Here is a 20,511-nt window from a genome sequence, read left to right on the forward strand (position 1 = left end):
CAGGCCACATCCTCAAGGGCCACGTGCTCAGGCCGGGGCAGCAGCCCCCCAAGTCCCACCCCAGCACCTGCTCATCATGCCCACGACCAAGCCCCGGAGCCTCCCTCCCACGTAGACACTGCAGGTGTCCACCCTCTGCCCCCAACGCCTGCCTCTGGGACGAAGACAAGTGCTTCCTGTTTGGCAGCCACTGAATTACTTCCGGGAAAGGTTGGACCACATCTGCTTTGTAATGTGACTGTGCCGCCACAAAACAGTCCGGAACAGGCATGTGACGGGCACTTTGCTGGGGATTCTGGAGCCGTGGCCAGAGGGATCGGAAGGACCGACGCTTCACTGAGGCCCTGATGGCACACCCACTCCCTAAAGGCCTGGGAGGTCTTTTTATAAGCAAGTGGCACCTCCTACTCCCAGCTGGCACACTCCAGTGGCTCCCCAGTGTACCTGGGTTGAGTTGACCCCAGACTCCCCTCCGAACCCAAGTGCCCCTGACGCTCCACCCCACCGTGCCGCCACTTTCAACCTGGAAGGGGGTCTCCCCGTCCTTTCCACCCCACTGACTCCTACCCACTCACAAGCCTCAGAGTAAGTCTGGCTTCCTAAGGGAAGCCTTTCCCTACGCATCCCCCAGCTCTCTCTGACTGAGTCTGCCGTAATGCCCTCGCACTATTAAGATAAAGATACTTGTAGCCAGAGTACATTAAGAACCCTTAAAACTCAACAATAATGAAACTAACCCAGTTTTTTAAAAAGCCCCTCTAAAGTTCAAAACACTTCACCATGGGAACTATATGAATTGCAAACACATGAAAAGATGCTCGGTGTCACCAGCCAGCAGGCTAGTGCAAATCAAAACTTAATGAGATACTAGTCGACACCCACTAGGATGGCTGGAATCAAAAAGACAGAAAGCGTTGGTGAGGATGGGGAGAAACTAGGACTCCATTCATCTCTGGTGGGAACGTAAGCTGGTGCGGTTGCTGTGGAAAAAGGCACGGCGGGTCCTCAAAACATTAAACAGAGGGGCGCCTGGATGGTTCAGTCAGTTGGGCATCCGACTCTTGATTTCGGCTCGGGTCATGATCCCAGGGTCGTGGGATCGGCCCTGCATCAGGCTCTGTGCTGACAGTGCAGAGCCTGCTTGGGATTCTCTCTCTCTCTCTCTCTCTCTCTGCCCCTCCCCTGCTCTCTCTCTCTCTCTCAAAATAAACTTAAAACAATATATTAAAAAAAAATTAAACAGAATTACCTTAAGATCCACAATTCTACTCCTATGTATATGCCCCAAAGAAGTGCAAACATTTATCTATGCAAAAACTTGTGCACAGAATTGCTAACAGTGCAAACAGATAAACAAAACCTAGTCCATCCATACAATGGAGTATGTCCAGCCATAAGGACTGAGGCACTGAGGTGTGTGTGCTACAGTGGGACGAGCTCCGAGAACAGGCCGGATAAAAGACGCCAGTCAGAAGAGGCCACAGACTGCATGACTCCACTTCCACGAAAGGTTCAAAATAGGCAAATCTACAGATAAAAAGTACATTAATGTTTGCCAAGGAGGGAGGGAGGATGAGGAGTGACTGCTAACGGGGACAGAGTTTCTTTTTGGACGGAGTGTTCTGGAATTAGTGGTGATGGCTGCACTACTCCACAAACACTAAAAACAATGCCGTGTACACTTTAAAGGGATGGATTGTATGCTTTGTGAATTATAAATCCATAAAGCTATGTTTTAAAGAGAGAGACAGGACGGCACCATCCACGCGGAAAGCAGAGACAAGCGCCCATGCTCAGCGCAGGCGAGGGCACCGCTGGAGTCCCACGACATGCCTGCTCTGTGTGACCAGCCGTCCCACGTGAGCTGGGACCATGACCCCCGTGCGCCCAAAACCTATGTTCACACAAAAACCTGGACGCAAATGTTCAGGGAGACCTTGCTCACGATCACCCAGAACCGGGAACAACCGAGACGTCCTTCACCCGGCAGACGGACAAGCGGACCACAGGGCGTCCACATGGTAAAAAGGAACGAGCCGCTCACTCAGGCAATGACGCGGGTGAATCTTAATTTCTGCAAAGTGACGGAACCCAGACACCAAGGGCTACGTACTGGACGGTTCTGTTTACACGGCAGTCTGGAAAAGGCAAAACTACAGGGATGCGAAACGGGTGAGTGGCCACAAGGGACTGTGGGGGCAGGGGGCTGACTTCAAAGGGGTGGCATGGGGGGCCACGGGGGAGGACGGCACCATTCTGCACTGTTCCGGTAGATGAGGCTGCATGTCAAGACCCGGTGTGAACTTCACCGAAAACAAACCGAAACAATAAGGATGGACAGCTGGGCAGGGGCAGGGGGCCCAAGGTGCAATGTAGGCTGTGACCAACGAGCCTTGCCCTATTCCAAACGTACGACAGAACCGCATCGGCGAGGATGTGGGAAGCAGCGGTGTGTTTGAGCCACGCAGCAGAAGGCCGAAGACAGGAAGAATTCCACACAAACACTGCACTCAGGCTGGTAAATGTACTTCTTCCAGGAGGCCTGGTCAGCAATTCGGAAACTGCTTTCCCAGCCCGCTGGAGTTCAACAATAAGCAAATATATGGTAGATGATGAGGGTCGGGTTTCTCCCTTCAGAGAAAGTTAAGATAAGCAATGGAGGAATGCTAGAAAAAAACCTGTTGGTGCGGGACTGGAGGTGAAGGCCCCGCTATGAACCGATGTTCGCTGTGATATCACACAGACGCAGAAGTGACGCAGGCGGGGGTGGTGAGCACAGGTGACCCTTGAACAATGCGGGGGTTGGGGCGCCGAACTCCTCCCACCCCGCCAGCAGTCAAAAACCTGCCTAGGAACTTTTGACTCCCCCCAAACTTAACTACCAACAGTCTACTGTTGATGGGAGCCTTATCAACAATATAAGGAGGATAAACACATATTTTGTATGCTGTATTATTATATACTGTATTCTTTATTTTTTAATGTTTATTTATTTTAAGAGACAGAGCAAGTGGGGAAGGGGCAGAGAGAGAGAGAAGGAGGAGGAGAGAGAGAATCCCAAGTAGGCTCCATGCTGCCAGCACAGAGCCCGACACAGGGCCCGAACTCATCAACTGTGAGATCATCACCTGAGCTGAAATCAAGTGGGACACCCAACCGACTGAGCCACTCAGGCATCCCATATACTATATTCTTTAACAACAAATTAAGCTAGAAAAAGAAAATGTTATTTAAAAAATCATTAAAAAACACGTTTACGGTACGGTTACTTATTAAAAACAATCCACACAGAAGTGGACCCACACAGTTCAAACCCGTGTTGTTCAAGGATCAACTGTAAAATGTGTGCATTTCCCAGCTCTGTCCCAGGAGAGGCCCAAACGCAGTGATATCACAGCAGCAAAAAGCACACTTCACTCCCAGATCTTGGCTTTTACATACCATTCTTTAATAAAAGGGACCAGGACTCCTTTACAGATGGCTGATTCTAGGGCTGGGGCAGGGAGACCCAGGATGAGCCTGTGGTGCCTGAAAGTGAGAAATCACCCCAAAAACCATGATGGGAACATAACGAAAGGGCACAAGGGCCCGCCTGAGGGAGGTCCCATTGGCCACAAGAACAGTTTGAATAACAATGGGACTCGATTATAATCCAAAGGAAAAAACCAAATATCCACGAATCCACAGTGAAATAAATGAATGAGTGAGTAAATCTGTAAACGGGGGATAAGGGATAACTCTTCCTTACAGAAAAATTCCAATTAATAAATTCAGAAATAAAGGAAACAGAAATCCCCACAGAACACCCCTGATGGATGCTGAACTTGAAACGGTTGGGATGACACTTGGAAAAGAAACAGGTTATCTGCACAGTTGCAAAGAATCTCCCCCAAACAGCTATAACAATGTTACTATGGTGGTCTGAACCACCACCGCCAGGATACCAAGCTAGGATACCAAGCTGAATTTCTCTCCGCCTGAGTGTGGCCTGGACCGGACTTGCTTCTAATAAGTAGCAGGGTATGCAACCCCACCTAATCATGAGGAAACACCACACAAGCCAAGCTGAGGGGCACTCTTCAAAATGCTAGGCTAGCATATTTTTATTTTTTATTTATTTTTAATTTTTGGATACAATTTAATATTATTAAAATGTCAAGATCATAAAAGACCAGCAAAAGCAGAGGACTTGTCACAGAATGAAGGAGAAAAAGAGGCATGATGCTAAATGCAATGTAGGATCCTGAATAGATTCTAGAACAGAAAAAGAACACTAGGAAATGGGGAAATCCAAATAAAGTCTGTTAATAAAAGTCTGCAAATTCAAATTAATATTGTGTGTGCCCTTGTCGTGGAAAATGTTAATATGAGGGGAAGCTGGGTGTGAGGTACATGAGAACTCTTTGTACAACCTCTGCAACTCTGCAAATTACTTCAAAATTAAAAGTTATAAAAAAAAAAATCCGGATGATGAGACAGTCCATGCTCGCTTGTTAGTGAAAGATCTTTATGTATGTTTGGAGCAACCTGAGTTTGTGAATCTGCTTCTTTCTTTGAATGTGAATTTTATGGAATCTAAATACAGATCAAGTCTTTCTGAATAGGGGCACCTGAGTGGCTCAGTCGGGTGAGCGTTCGATTCTAGATTTCGGCTCAGGCCGTGGTCTCACAGTTCGTGGGATTGAGCTCCGTGCTGGGCTCTGCGCTGACAGCATGGAGCCTGGCTGGGATTTTCTCTCTCCCTCTTTCTCTGCCCCTTCCCCACTCGTGCACATGCACACTCTCTCTTAAAATAAATAAACTTTTAATTAAAAAATCTTTCTGATAAAATATAGCATCCAAATTGAGATGATTCAGTAACTGTAATACACCAAATTTTAAAGGGTTGTATGAAAAAAGAATACAAAATATCTCAGGGATTTAAGAATACTGATTACGTGTTTGGGGTGACTGGGTGGCTCAGTCAGTTGACTGCCACACTTCGGCTCGGGTTATGATCTCACAGCTCATGAGTTCGAGACCCACATTGGGCTTGCTGATGCCAGCACAGAGTCCACTTCAGATCTGCCGTCCACCCACCCCCCTTCTCTCTGCCCCTTCCCTACTCACACTCTCTCAAAAACAAACAAACCTTAAAACACAAAACAAAACAAAGAATACTGATCGCGTGTTGATGTTTTAGATATAGTGGGCTAAGATACATTATCAAAATTAATTTCACCCATTTCTCTTTTGGCCTTTTTTAATGCGGCTACTAAGAACAATTTAACTACATGGGTGGCTTAAATATTTTACTGGACAGCCAGAGTACAGGACGTAATTCACTCACTGAGACAAGAAGGGCTTCAAACGCGTCTGGCCACTCCCAGAACAACATGCAGATACAAAGGGAGCATTTCAGCAAAACTCCACTCTCTTGATCCCTAGGACACTTAGGAACAGATTTCCCTGTCTGAACCAGGTCCCCTGTCCTGGGGCAGCACTAGCACGTTCTCCTGGGCCACAACCAACGCTCTAGTTGACTTTCCAAAGGAATAAACCAACCGCAGCTCCCAATGGCTTCTGGATCAACATGTGATCAGAGGGCAACCATCTGGATCCCCCCGGATCACTTAAGCTCCCAACTCAGGGAACTCAGGTCACCCATTCACTCTGCCCCATAATGTGCTTTAACTGTTGGCATTTAAAAACAGGGGCCTATCCAGAATTCACAAAAATTCTCACAACTCAACAACAAAAAGACAAACTACCCAATTAAAAAATGAGCAAAAAGGCTTGGGTAGATGTTTCTTCAAAAAATAGGCAAGTGGCCAACGAGCGCATGAAAAGATGCTTGGCATCGCTCGTCACCTGGGAAACGCAACTCAAAACAACCACGAGATGCCACTTCACACCCTCTAGGGTGGCTAGGATGGAAAAGATTAATAAACGGAAAAAAAAAAAAAAAGGAAGGCCGTGGCAGCAAGGGTGCAGGGAGAAGTGGGACCCTCATACACTGCTGGTGGGAACGTAAAACCATCCAGCAACTGCACAGAGCGGTTTGGTGGTCCCTTAAACAGCTGAGCATTGAGCGCTGCCTGGCTGGCTTGGCTGGAGGAGCATGTGACTCTTGATCCCAGGGTTGTGTGTTCAAGCCCGACGTCGGGCGTGGAGATAACTTTAAGAAAAGGAGACAGGGAAAAACAAAGAAAAAAAATCAAACACAGAAATACGGTCTGACCCAGCAATTCCACTCCTGGGTAGATACCGAAGGAACCGGAAACCGGTGACCGAACAAGCGCGCACACACACACACACACGTGTTCGTGGCAGCAGGCGATTCACGGCGGCCACGAGGCGGAAACAGCTCAAATGCCCATGAGCAGATGAATGGATGGACAGCTCCATGCTGCGGAAAGTTATTCAGCCGTGAAAAAGCACGACATTCTGACACGCGGTACAATGTGGATGAGCTCATAAATGGCACTCTAAGTGAAGGAGGCCAGGCACGAAGGGTCACGTGAGGAACAAATGGGAAACGCACACAGGTTTTCGGTTTGGGCTGAAGAAAATGTTTCCGGAGCACATGGCGATGGCTGCTGCGTAACGCTGAATTCCCTGATCACCACTCAGCTGTTCCCTTACAAGTGGCTGATTTTACGTTCTGTGACTTTCACTTCGGTTTTGGAAAAGGTAGGGGGGCGCACAACACACTCACTGCTCACGTCACGAGGCGTCTTGCCACCCTCCAGAATCAGTCTGACCCGTCCGTTCGGTCACTCATTTCACAAGCGCTGACCCAGAGCCATCGCCGTGCTGGAGGCCAACACACAGCAGAGAACATGACCGACGGGGCCCCGCCCTCAAGAGCGCACATTCCAGTGGCGGAGACAGACATCAGACACATAAACGCAGGCAGTTAAGGACCACGGAAAAGCGGAAGAACAGTGAACCAGGAGAAAGGCCAGGAGGGAAGCCCGAACTCAGAGGAAGATGAGAGCACAGGGCTCCGGGCTCTCCCACGTCCTCACTGGGGAACCCCGAGCAGGTTAACTTCTCTCATCTCTCATCTCTCATTCTCCTGCCTGTAAAACAGGACCTCCCCCTTCGCGGGGCTCTGCGAGGATCATGGGAGCTGCTGTGTAAAATGCCCAACACAGCCCCCTGGCCTAGGTTATCATTAAATACTTGTTTTCCTAGGGATAAAATCACCCGAGGGGTAGCAATACTATAAAAAACCCAAATCACATGATCATCTCACCAAATGCAGGAAGAGTATTTGACGATTCCACACCCTTCTGTGATTAAAACGAAAACAAAAACCTCCGCAAACTAGAAACAGAAGCAAACTACCTCAACATGATCAAAGCCGCATATGGAAAACCCACAGCCAACATCACAGTCAATGGTGAAAGACTGAGAGCTTTCCCTCTTCGGTCACAAGGCAAGGAAGCCTGCTTTCACCACTTGCACTTAACACAGTGCTGCAAGTTGCAGCCAGAGCACGAGGCAACAGAAACAGAAGAAAACCAAGCCATCCTAACTGGAAAGGAAAAAGTGAACTCCGCTGTTGGCAGATGATACACTCAAATGCAGAAAACCCTACGGTTCCACAAACCCCCCCCCCCCCACCAAGAAACCTGTCAGAATAAATGAATTAGCAAAGTTAAGGGATACAAAATCAACAAACACAAAAAAACCAGCTGCCTTTCTATACACTAACAAGGAACAATCTGTAAACAAAATGAAGAAAACAAATCCGCTTAAAATAGCATCAAAAAAACTTAAAACACTTAGGAATTAACTTAGCCGAGGAGGTAAAAGATTTGTACAATAAAAACTACAAGCCACTACTGAAAGAACTTGAAGACCTAAGAGCAAAGACATCCGAGCTCGTGGACTGCAAGACTTGAACTGTTAAAATCTCAGTACTGACGGGGCACGGCAGCACGAAAACGTTCACCTTTAGCCGGGCAGGCTAACCTCTAGCCTGCATAGTTCTGATAAGGATCAAATGCGTGCCTGTCGCTACATTCTTACAGGGTCTCATGACTGCCTGTATATCTCACCAACAGTTAATGTCGAACTGAATGACAAGCACCAGAGAAATCTTGCGAAAGTAGTTTTGCAGGTAGAAAGTCGAAGAAAACACTGGTGACCTAACACTCCCGGTACGTCCCCTCCCCCTCGAGCACTGAGCGACAACCACAGCTTCCCACAGCAAAAGCGCGGCTCTGTCTGCCCATGGCTCCTACCCCGGGGCGACCTGCATAAACTTACTAAGTTGCACCTACAGCATCTCAAGAATCCTTTCTTGGCTGTTGCACTCGACGACCTCGCCACAGTACAGCTGTTGTGGAAGACAGCATGGTGTTTCCTCAAAATATTAAAAATAGATTTGCCATGTGTCAGTAATTGCACTTCTGGATATGTACCCAAAGGAACTGAAGGCAGGATCTCAAAGAGGTCTTTCCATACTCCTGTTCCTAGCAGCAGCATTCACAGCAGCTAAAATGTGGAAGGACCCCAAGTGTCTGCAGATAGACAAATGGATAAGCACAATGTGGCAGGTGTATCCACACGATATAACACTATTTAGCTGTACAAGGGAATGAGGCACGGTCACACACTACAACGTGGATGAACCCTGAAAACACGATCCTCAGTGAAGAGAGCCAAACACCAAAGGACCAACGCTCTATGAGTCTACTTGTATGAGGAACCTACAGTAGGCAAGTTCATGGACGGAAAGTAGAACAGAGGTCGCCAGGGGCCGGGAAGGCGGGGAGAAGAGATTATTTCACAGAGACGGTTTTATTTGCGATGCTCAGAAAGCTCTGGAAACAGTAGTAATGGCTGCACGGCATTGTACATGTATCTCATGCCACCGAATTGTGCATTTAAAAATGGTTAGGGGCGCCTGGGTGGCCCAGTCGGTTAAGCGGCAGACTTCGGCTCAGGTCATGATCTGGCAGTTCGTGAGATCGGGTCCCGCGCATCAAGCTCCATGCTGACAGCTCAAGAGCCTGGAGCCTGCTTCGGATTCTGTGTCTCCCTCTCTCTCAGCCCCTCCCCAGCTCACCCTCTGTCTCTCTCAAAAATAAATGTTAAAAAAAATTTTTTCTTAATAAAAATGGTTAAAATGATCAATATTATTTCACAGATGCAGACACACACACACCATAAACCAGAAAAGACAAAAATCAATAAAATGGCTTCATCAAAATCAAGACCTTCTACTCTTTGCACAATGCTGGTGAAAGACTGAGAAAGCAAGCCACAGATGGAAAAATATCTGCAAATGAAAGAATCATAAAGGAATGATAGCCAGAAATATAAAGAAATCCCAAAAACTCAGTAAGAAAACAGACAACCCAACATTTATAAAAATGGCAGATACTCTGAACAGACACCTCATTAGAGGAATGAAAAGTAAGCATATGAAAACATGCTCAGTGCCTTTAGTCATTAGGGAAAAGTCTGGAACCAGATGGTTTTACTGGTAAACTCTACCAAACATTCCAAGAATTAACACTAATTCCACTCAAACTCTTCCAAAAATAGAAGAGGAAGGAATACTTCCTAACATATTCTATGAAGCCGGCATTACTCTGATACCAAAGACAGACAAAGACACCACAAGAAAACTATAGACCAAAATTCCTTGTGAATATAAAATCCTCAAAGGATTTTCCACTAGCATACAGTATCACATTTAAAAGATTATACACATAAACCAAACGGTTTTTATCCCAGGAATGCAAGGGCAGTTTAATGTAAGAAAACCAATCAAAATGTAATATGCCATATTAAAACAAAGGAAAAAAACAACAACCCCATATCATTATCTCAGCAAAGACAGAAAAAGTGTTGGAAAAAATGTAATGTCCTTTCATGATGAAAACACTCAGTAAATTAGGAATAGAAGGGGACTTCCTAAACCCGGAAAGGACATTTATGAAAAACCCACCACTGACAGCATACTCAATAGCAAAAGACTGAAGACTTACTCTTAAGTGTTAAAACGTAAGATCAGGAACAAGGTAAGGATGACCACTTTCATCATTACTTTCAACACTGTAATGGCAAGTCCTAGTCAGAGCAACAAGGCAAGAAAAAGGGGAAAAAAGGAGGTAGGTTTCCAAATGAGAAAGGAAGAAGTAAAATTATCTCTGTCTGTTGATCTCTTACACATAGAAAATCCCAAAGAAGCCACACACATACACACAAATAAACAGATTCAGTAAAGTTGCAGGGACCAAGATCAACACACAAAGATCAGTTGTTTCTATATACCATCGATAAACAATCCAAAAAGAAAATTAGGAAAACAACTCCACTGACGACAGTATATGCAAAAGGATAAAATACCTAGGAATAAATTCGACCAAGAAGGTAAAGGACTGTATACGGAAAAGTGCAAAACATGGCTGAAAGAAATGAAAAAAAATCTAATTAAATGGAAAGGTTTCCCATATTCATCATTTGGAAGACTTAATAACATTAAAAAAAAAAAAAAAAAAAAGGTAACACCTCCAAAGTGACTTACAGATTCAATGCAATCCTTCTCAAAATTCCCGTGGTCTTTTTTACAAAAATGGAAAGCCAGGTATCAAATTCATATAGAACCGCAGAAGCCCCAAATAACCAAAACCACATTAAAAAATAAGCAAACAAGAGGAGCCTGGGTGGCTCAGATGGTTAAGTGTCTGACTTCACATCATAGTTCGTAGATTTAAGCCCCGTGTCAGGCTCTGTGCTGACAGCATAGAGCCTGGAGCCCGCTACGGATTCTGTCTCCCTCGCTCTCTTCCCCTCCCCTTCTTGTGCTCAGTCTCTCAAAAAAAAAAAAAAAAAAAAAAAAAAGTTGAAAAATTTTTAAAAATAAACAAAACCCCCACAGAGTTCGAGGACCGTCACTTCCTAATGTCAAAACTTCCCACAAAGCTACAACAATCCAAACCGGATGGCACCAGTAGAAGGACACAAAAACCAATGAAGCACAAGTGAGAGTCCAGAAAGAAACCCAAACATCTACGGCTGCGATAACTCAACAGTCTCTTAAACAAATTCATTTGTGCTAGGACAAATGAATAATCACATTCAAAAGAATGAATTGGACCCGACCTCATGGCACATACAGAAATTGACTCGAATCAACTGTCTAGATGTAAGATGTAAAACTATACAAGTACTATAAGTACGCATAGGGATAAACCTTCACAACCTCAGATTTGGCAATGGAGTCTGAGATTTTTTTAACAATTTTAATGTTTATTTATTTTTGAGAGAGACAGAGTGCAAGTGGGGGAGGGGCAGAGAGAGAGGGAGACACAGAATCCAAAGCAGGCTCCAGGTTCTGAGCTGTCAGCACAGAGCCCGCCGCGGGGCTCGAACTCACGGACCGCGAGATCATGACCTGAGCTGAAGTCGGATGCCTAACCAAGTGAGCCAACCAGGCGCCCCTGGAGTCTGAGATTTTGTACTCTGTGAGTAACAAATAAAAATAGATTAATTTGAACTTCATAAAAACCAAAAGCTTTTACACATAAAAGGACATTATCAGAATATGATAACCTACGGGATGGGAGAAAAGATTTGTAAATCATATATCTAGTAAGGGTTTACCATGCAGAACATATGAAGAACTCTTACAACTCAACAGCAAAAACACAGACAATCCAATTAAAAAATGGACAAAGGATGTATATAGACATTTCTCTAAATAACATATACAAATGGCCAATACAGCACATGAGATGTTCAACATCACTGGTCTTTAAGGAAATGCAAATCAAAACCTCAATGAGATACCATCTCATACCCACTAGGAAAGCTATAATAAAAAAAATTGGGGGCCACTTGGGTGGCTCAGTTGGTTGAGCATCTGACTCTTGATTTTGGCTCAGGTCATGATCTCACAGTTCATGGGATCGAGCCCTGCGTTAGGCTCCGCACTGTCAGCACGGAGCCTGCTTGGGATTCTCTCTCTCCCTCTCTCTCTGCACACACACCCTCTCTCTGAAAACGAACATTTAAAAAAAAACGTTTTTAATGGAAAATAACAAGCATTGATGAGGATGTGGAAAATAAGAGCCCCCATACATTGCTGGTGGGAACATAAAATGGGGCGGCCAACGTAGCAAACAGTTTGGCAGTTCCTCATAAAAGTTAAAGGCAGAGCTACCACGTGACCCAGCAATTCCACTCCTAGGTACACACCCGGAGGAAATCCAAACTGGAACTCAAACATGTACATGTACAAGGATGCTCACAGCAGCATATGAGTCACAGGAGTGAGCAAGTGGGAAGAGCCCAAATGTCTACCGAGCGATGAACGAATAAACAAATTACAGGCCAGCTGACCTTCACTGTTCATGCGTTCCACATTTATGAATTTGGCCACTCACTATAATGTATTTATACACCGAAAGTCACCACTCGTGGCTTTCGCATTCATTCTCAGACACGCACAGAGTGGTGAAAAGTTTTGAGTTGCGAGTTTCCTGACGCACTTGTTCTCAGCTGATGCAGAGCAAGGTGAGGCTCTGCCTTCTGGGCTCAGCTGTCAGGGTGCAAACAGGTATCCTTCTTGCGGTATATTTAGTGCCATGGTTTTCACATCTTTGTGCTCTTTGTTGGCGATTTTACTATCTGAAAGAGCCCCAAGCATGATGCCGAAGTGCGGTGCGGGGCCTAAGCACAGGAAGGCTGGGACGTGCCTTACAAAGAAAATACATGCGTTAGATGAAGCTTGGCTCAGGCAGTTGGATGAGTTCAATGTTAATGAATCCACGGTGTACGTTAAATAAGGTGCATGCAGACACCACACCCAACACAAGGCTATGTGTCAATCAGTTGGTGAACATGTTGTGACCACAGGCTTCAGGCACCCAACCCTATATTCCCCTCCCCCTTCCAACACTGCTCCGTTTTCCCTAATTCGATTGGGGGTGACCTTACAGAACACAACCATTGAGAAAACGAAAATGAACTGTACACCCACAGACTGGACTGTTATCCAGTCATAACAAGGAATGAAGCATGGACATACGACAACACGGATGAACCTCAAAAACGTAACACTAACCAAAAGAAGCCAGAAATGAGAGGACACATATTACAGGATTTCTTTCATATGAAGTGGCTGGAAAGGGTAAACCCACAGAAGAGAAAGCAGGTTAGAGAAGGGGAGAATGAGGAGATGAAAAGTTGGGATTAACTATATGTGAATTTCACCTCAAAAAAATTTTTTGGGGGGCACCTGGGTGGCTCAGTCGGTTGAGCATCCGACTTCGGCTCAGGTCATGATCTCACGGTCCGTGAGTTCGAGCCCCGCGTCGGGCTCTGCGCTGACAGCTCGGAGCCTGGAGCCTGCTTCGGATTCTGTGTCTCCCTCTCTCTCTGCCCCTTCCCCGCTCATGCCCTGTCTCTCTCCGTCTCTCAAAATTGAATAAATGTTAAAAAAAAAAAATTAACAACAACAAAAACAAATTTTCTTTGACAAATATGGTATCACATTTGGTCCTGGTTCCTGGCACAGATCTCCAAAACCCTTGGAATGTCCTGAGTGACAGAGGCATCTTTGATTCTCATGAGACAACTCTTGGTGGCCCCTAGACGGGGTTGGCTGGATGGGGCTGGTTACCAGAAAGGCCAAGCCTTGATTAGACACTTGGATCTTTCAGCCCCACCCCAATCTCCAGAGAAGGGTGAGGGGCCGAAGGCTGAGTTAGTCACCAAGGGCCAATCATGCTAATCAATCATGCCTGCATACTGAAACCTCCATAAAAACCCATAACCAATGGGGTTTGGAAAGCACAGGAGGTGCCAGGAGGGTGGCGCGTCCTGGGAGGGCATGGAAACCCTGCGCCCCCACCCTATACACCTCTTCCAGCTGGCTGTTCCTGAATTGTATCCCTTACAATAAGCTGGCAACAGTCAGTAAAACAGTTTATCAGAGTTTTCTGAGCCGTTCTAGCAAATCATGGAACCTGAGCAGGGGCGTCATGAGCACCAGCCAGTCTGAAGTATGGGAGACGGATGCTTCAACTGGCATTTGGAGTGGGGGCAGTCCCACGGGACCAAGTCCTTAACCTGGGGGCCTCTACGAGTTCAGAGTAGGTAGTGTCAGAATTGAATCAAACTGGAGGGCACCCAACCAACCAGTGTCCGGAGGATCGGAGCTGGACAAGTGGTGTTGGAAAGGACAACTCTCGTTTGGGTCAGAAGTGGCGTTAGTAAAAATGCTCAACAATGCATAGATCTCACTTTTGCGCTAAGACAAATCTTCCCACCTCGCCCACCCCACGGCACCATTTTTTCCCCTTTCGGGAAAGGAGTGCTTTATCTGCAAAAGAACACACCGCCAACAGGTCAAACAGAATGTGGCCTCGCCTAAGTGCCAGTGCCAAACCCCACATAGAGTAGAATGCCTTCACTTCACCGACAGTGCCATACATTCAGGGTCACGCGTGGCTAAAGCCCCTCACGCTTACACAAGAAAGTGTCCTGTGCCTGACAAAGTGCCTTTCCCTGCTGTGGGCACAGATCCACTGTGCTCACCGGGGAAGCCAATCGCCATCTTTCTTCATCTCTGGAATGGTGACTCCCTCTGGGCGGGTGGGTCTCAGAGGCTGCTTTCTCAACCCGCCTTTCTTACACAGATCAACCCAGAAGGCGAGGACACCACCTCACCAGCGGCAGTAACAACGCACGCTTGGAAATGCTCGGCGTGTGCTGGGCGCTGGGCCGAGCACTTGCCTTCCACCTCCGAATCTCCCTACCAGCCCTGAGAGGCAGGCACAACTAGGAGCCCCATCGAGCGGACGGAGAAACTGAGGCCCAGGGAGGGGACCTGTCCACTCCCCCTCTGCTTGCTATCTCAAAGATCAACTCACCACACCTACAGCTGAGGAGGAACCAAACGCAACCCTTGCCTACGTCAGGGCCGTCAGGGCGGAAAAGCCATCAGGACACCCGCTCACAACCACCCTGCTTCAACCAGTACTCCGAACCTACGGGAGCTCCTTTCAGGGTTAACCGGTGTCTACTTTCCCACAACCGTCTGATCTTCACAAAGCTACTAAAGCAGAGACCTATGTTCGGGTATCTGCAGAACACAATACATAAAACCCTGTCCCCGTCGCACAGATGTGAGCAACCAGCGGGATTTGTGAACAGTGGACATCCTAGGTCATGCCTGTCTTGGGTATTTATGCAACACGTGTACATCCATGGTCACAGGCTTGCTGGCTCAATCCCAGCTCTGACAATTACCGCGTGGCCTTCACCACACGACTGGGTACCCAGGAGCCCCTTCATCCAGAGACTGGGGCGGCGATGACCTTCCTCCGTGACTCATCTGGAGACTCAGTAAGTACCTGCTGTGCAGAGCACCTGGCCCAGGGCGCACGCCTCAGGGGACCTGTAACTGGGCTTGTCCCCAGGCCCCTCCCACAGTGGGCCTCGATTCCTGGGTTTTCTCAGTGCAGGGCTGCCCTCTAGAGCTCTGGGGACAAAACCTCCTCCAGGAACAGAGGAGACCAGCATCCGTCCTGAGCAGAACAAGCTGCGCTTCTGCTAACAGGCTCACAGCGGCCCTTCTGCCCCAGGCACACAAGCCTCTGCAGGAATTGGTCAGACGAGGAACCCCTAGGAACAGGACCTTCCTTTTTTTTTTTTTTTTTTAAACAGAAAAAAACTAGCCGCACAAAAACAGAGTTCAAAGGAAAACACGAGCCCAAACTTGAAAAACCTACTATACCTATAATGAGAGAATCATACCGTAAGTAAATCATACCTCAAGGACCTGGACTCGAACAAAAACTCTTAACCTGAAACCAGAGGCTGCCCTGGCTTGCTGGAGGCCCAGGGGCAGTGAGCTGCACGTGTGCGCCCTCTAAAGGGGCATCTGGGGACGTGGCGACATGCAGGGCGGGGCAAAGGAACTGGGAATAGAAGCTCCAGGAGCCGGGGTCCCACCCCGCCCTTGTAAGACACACGGGAGCACGCGCACACACACACCCACTCACCCCAAATAAGAAAGCCTAGGGATCCCGAAAGAGCACGCGGGGATGCAGGACACCCTCAGAGAGGCCCTCTCTGCTTCCTCAATGCCCCAGTGTAGCCGAGGGTGCTGGGCCCGGGAGGGACAAGTCCTATGGCCACAGGGTCACCGGGAATACCTCGGGGAACCCAGTCCAGGAAGTCTGGACGCAAGGCTCACTTGAGATACATGAGCTCAGGGCTCGTGTACCACGAGATACGGGAGAGGCAGTGACCCACAGGGCGGACCTCTCTGCGGCCCCTATGCGGGTGGGCAGGTCGCACCTGCTCAGTCTGGGTTTCGGAGCACCTGGGGCTTCGGCTTGGGGCTGGCCTAGGTCTCCCCCACTGCGCCGCATGAGGCTGAGAAGCAGGGCTGAACAAAAGCACCAACCGTGCTCTGCCCTGCCCCAACAGCCCCAGACATGCAGCCAGCCCCACAAAGCCACCTGCTGAGCCAGGGCACTGCAAAGGCCAGGCACTTGATCCTCCCTCCAAGGGCTCCCTAGCTGCCCTCCCATACGTGGTCTGACATTCCACAAACGCAGGGTGACCCCTCGGCCTGGAGGGACTCTCTGGAATGCAGTCCTTACGCACACCAAAACGTCAGAAGGGACAGACGTGGCTCTTCTCTGGGACAAGTGTTCTTAAATGATCTCCTGCCGTTCCGCAGTGGACTTCACGCAATCCCAAGTGGTGGACGTGCCAGAGGGGAGAAAACACTGGGTCATCTCGGCTCTGCACCAACCTCCTGTGCAAGCTGGAACAGAAGACACCCCCTCTGGGCCTCAGAGTCCTCAATGGTCTCGAGGGAGACAAAGGGGTCTGACTGCAGCCTCAAAACCGGAAAAAAAAAAAAATGCTTCTGAGGCGCCTGGGTGGCGCAGTCGGTTAAGCGTCCGACTTCAGCCAGGTCACGATCTCGCGGTCCGTGAGTTCGAGCCCCGCGTCGGGCTCTGGGCTGATGGCTCAGAGCCTGGAGCCTGTTTCCGATTCTGTGTCTCCCTCTCTCTCTGCCCCTCCCCCGTTCATGCTCTGTCTCTCTCTGTCCCAAAAATAAATAAACGTTGAAAAAAAAAAAAAATTAAAAAAAAAAAAATGCTTCTAAGAGAAACAACCCAAGCGTCCGTCGATGGGTGAATGGGTCAAGAAAACACAGGGTGTGTGCGCGCACGTGGATACACATACACACACACACACACACAGAGGAATGTTATTTGGGTTTAAAGAAGAAGGAAATCCTTCACGGATGAACCTGGAGAGAGTATGTGAAGTGAAATAAGCCAGACAGAGAAAGACAAATCCCACATGGTATCACTTATAGGTGGAACCTGAAAGGGCAAGGAAATCATAGAAACAGAGTAGAAAGTAGTTATCAGGGACTGGGGGGCGGGGAGTGGGGAGATGGTCGATCAAAGGGTACAGACGTTCAACTGTAAGATGAACAGGGTCCGGGGACCTGGGTGTGATGCGGTGACGAAGGCTGACGACGCCAGCATTAGCTCAAATTTGCTAAGAGTAGAACTTAAAAGTTCTCACTCCAAAAAAAACAGGGCATGTAAGGTGACGAATGTGTTAAGTCAACGGGGAAAATCTTCTCACAACTGTGCGGATGCCAAATCATCACGTGGTGCACTCAAATGTCTTACAATTTCATTCGTCAGTTATACCTCAGTGAAGCTGGAGAGAAGAAAGTGCTTCTGGGTCCCGCAGTAATCGGCAGCCCCAGGGGAGCAGTCCTTGCGTGGGCCCGTGGGCTAGCGCAGCTCCCAGTGAGGGCAGGAAGCAGCCGAGAGCCCGGTGGGGGAGACAGCGAGGGCTGGGGTCACAAATGCTGAGCAACCACCCCTCCTCCAGGGGGCGAGCCACTGGGGAAGGCTCCACTCGGCTCGCCAAGAAGCTGGAACGGATCTGGATGGCCCCCGCGGCCCCTCCCAGCTGCCAAACCTTCTCTGGGGCTGCGTGGGCACCGAGCAGCGTCCCGCACCCGGCAGGAGAGGCCTGGGGCAGCGACGGGCGCTAACAGAGGCGGCAAAAGCCACCACAGGAGAAGTGCCAGCTGAGGCACAAGCACCACGCACCCCTGTCTCTTGCCAACATTTGTCTCTCGCCAAGAAAACCTGGAGAGCAGCAAGGGTCCCCGGGCCAGGGGAGAGAGCTCCACGAGCCAGTGCCACTGACACAGCAACGTACAGCCTCTGGGTGGGACCCCCTCCCCCGGGCCAAGCCCCAGCCTCCTGGCAGAACCTTGGGGGCACTGGCAGGCTGAGCGGGCACCACCAGGGTCCAGGTGGCTGCAGACACAGCTCCCGGTAAGGAGGGGAGGGTGTGCGTGTCAGGGACCAGACAGCAGACAGGTCAGTTTCGGGGAACACAAAAGCCTTGCTGGACTGTGGGACCCCAGACTGCTTCTGAACCTCAAAGGAAGTAATCCGCGCAACCCAGAGATTTAACTGGCCACGGGGCTCCCATACCACCCACCCTGCAGAATAACCAGTGTGCACAAATGCCAAGAGCTTTCTGCAGATGGACGCAGTCTCCCCAGCCAGTCCGCGGGCGGCTATCATCATCCCCTACACACAGGCTTCCCCCAGGGAGCTGAGAGGCCAGCGACACCTGCCCAGAGACTCACCCTGGCATCAGTCCCCGCCCCTTCTCCACACTCCCGGAGCAGTGAGAGGCCTCCCGACGCACCACGTCGGAAGACCGCCCTGCGGCTTGCTGCACGGCCCAGCCAGAGCCGGGCGGCATCGCGCCCCTATCCCCTGCCTCAGCCCCTGCTGAACAGACACGGGGCCTCTGCCCATGCAGACAGGCTGGCCTCTTCTCTCTAGAGTGGCCGGTCACCGGGCCTCTCGGGTCTTGATTCCCTGAAAGCCTCAGGACGACACAGGCTACTATGACCGGGGCCCAGGAGGGCCCGCAGCCCAGTCCCACCGAGTCACGCCCGCTGAAATGGCACTTGGCTCCCGGCGGGCCAGCACACCTGAGCACCGTTCCCAGAGTCCTTGATGCCTGGTGGATTGCAGAACAGCCAGGTACAAGCAAGGGGCCCACTAAGCAAGTGGTGGCTTCCCAGGGAGATCTCCTTCCTGAAGGAAGGCAGAGCTGCCAGCAGCCAGTCTAGCTAAAGCTCACCATGGCCTCTTGGTGGCGCCTGTGAGGAGCAGAGGCAGGCTGCCAGGAAGGCACTTTTTATTTTAATTACTGGGCTCTAAAAAAAAAAAAAAAAAAAAAAAAAAAAAGCTATGATCTGAATGTGTCCCCCCAAAACTCCTACGTCCAGTCCTAAGCCCCAAAGGTGACAGACTGAGGAGGTGGGACCCACCCTCACGAATGGGATGAGTGTTCTCATAAAGGAGACCCCACGGACCCCTTGTGCCATCCACATGAGGACATGGCGAGAAGTCTGGGACCCAGGAGAAGGCCCCCCCTGACTGAGCGGCCACCGTGATCTTGGACTCCCAGCCTCCAGAACTGTCAACGGTAAATTTCTGTTGTTTATGAGCCATTCAGGCTGTGGTATTTAGTTACAGCAGCACAAACGGAATAAAACTATAAAAATACATACACCCATAGCGTCTAGAAAATACATATGGAGGGAAAGAAAACGACAACCCTTTGCAGTCCTTCCACCCAGAACACCATTTTCAACACTTCTGATCAACTTCATTCCTTTTGTCTAGAAATACCACACATAAAGTTGCTTTTTTCACCCAACAATATTCAACACCTTCCTCATCCCAGCAGGTCACTGAAGCTTCCGCTAAGAGGCACCGAAAGCACATCCGCCCAGTCGCCTACCGTCGGACAGTCAGGTGACTTCGCATGCCGGCCCCTGCTCACGGCCCAGTTACCGACCCTCCAAGACCACGCACGAACTCTGGCCCCGTCACGGCATGTCACTGCCGACTCGGGGGCCGCACGCACCTTCAGGGCAGCTGAACGGGACGTGGCCCGGCTGCTCCCCAAGAAGGCCACGTGCACCTGCGCCCCCAGCCCCCGCCTCCCACGCGAGATGGACGTGCCAGCGCTCTGACTCGGGCGTCCGCTCCCAGGGCTTCCAACACCCCGCCGCGCGTGCGTCACCGGCTCCACCTCCTCTTTGGTGAACCGTGTGTCCTTCTCACTGCCGTCCCCGGATCCTACCTTGTTTTTGAAGTACACCTCGATGGGCATGATGAAGCCAGCGTAACCCGACTCCTCCACTTTGTAAGGGGGCTCCTTGCACACTAAAAAGAAAGGGAAACGCATCATCAGCTTCCTGCACATCCAAAAGCCCGGCCGCAGGCGGCGGTAAAGCACGCAGCCCCTCCACACCTCCCCTCCGGGGCTCAGCTGGCCTCACGGGACTGCGGGGCTTTCCGGGAGGCCAGCTCCCCCGGGAGTGTCAAATCCCATGGAATTCGAAGCATCACAGGGCACAGGAGGAGCAGAGCGGGAGAAAGGTGACCCCAACACGGAAGTAGAGCAGCAGAGGGGCAC

At 49.5% G+C, this 20,511-nt stretch overlaps 1 protein-coding gene across 2 annotated transcripts in view; it reads right to left on the reverse strand.

Moving 5' to 3' along the window:
* The window catches only part of MLLT1 (MLLT1 super elongation complex subunit), a 67,662-nt gene that overhangs the window by 30,864 nt on the left and 16,287 nt on the right, over positions 1 to 20,511 (reverse strand). For both annotated transcript variants that reach the window (XM_030293470.1, XM_030293459.1), the window contains exon 3: positions 20,176 to 20,258. In XM_030293470.1, the coding sequence (XP_030149330.1) occupies positions 20,176 to 20,258 (83 nt within the window). The remainder of the gene's footprint in view (positions 1 to 20,175; positions 20,259 to 20,511) is intronic.

Source organism: Lynx canadensis, chromosome A2, assembly GCF_007474595.2.
Source record: "Lynx canadensis isolate LIC74 chromosome A2, mLynCan4.pri.v2, whole genome shotgun sequence".
NCBI lineage: Eukaryota > Metazoa > Chordata > Mammalia > Carnivora > Felidae > Lynx > Lynx canadensis.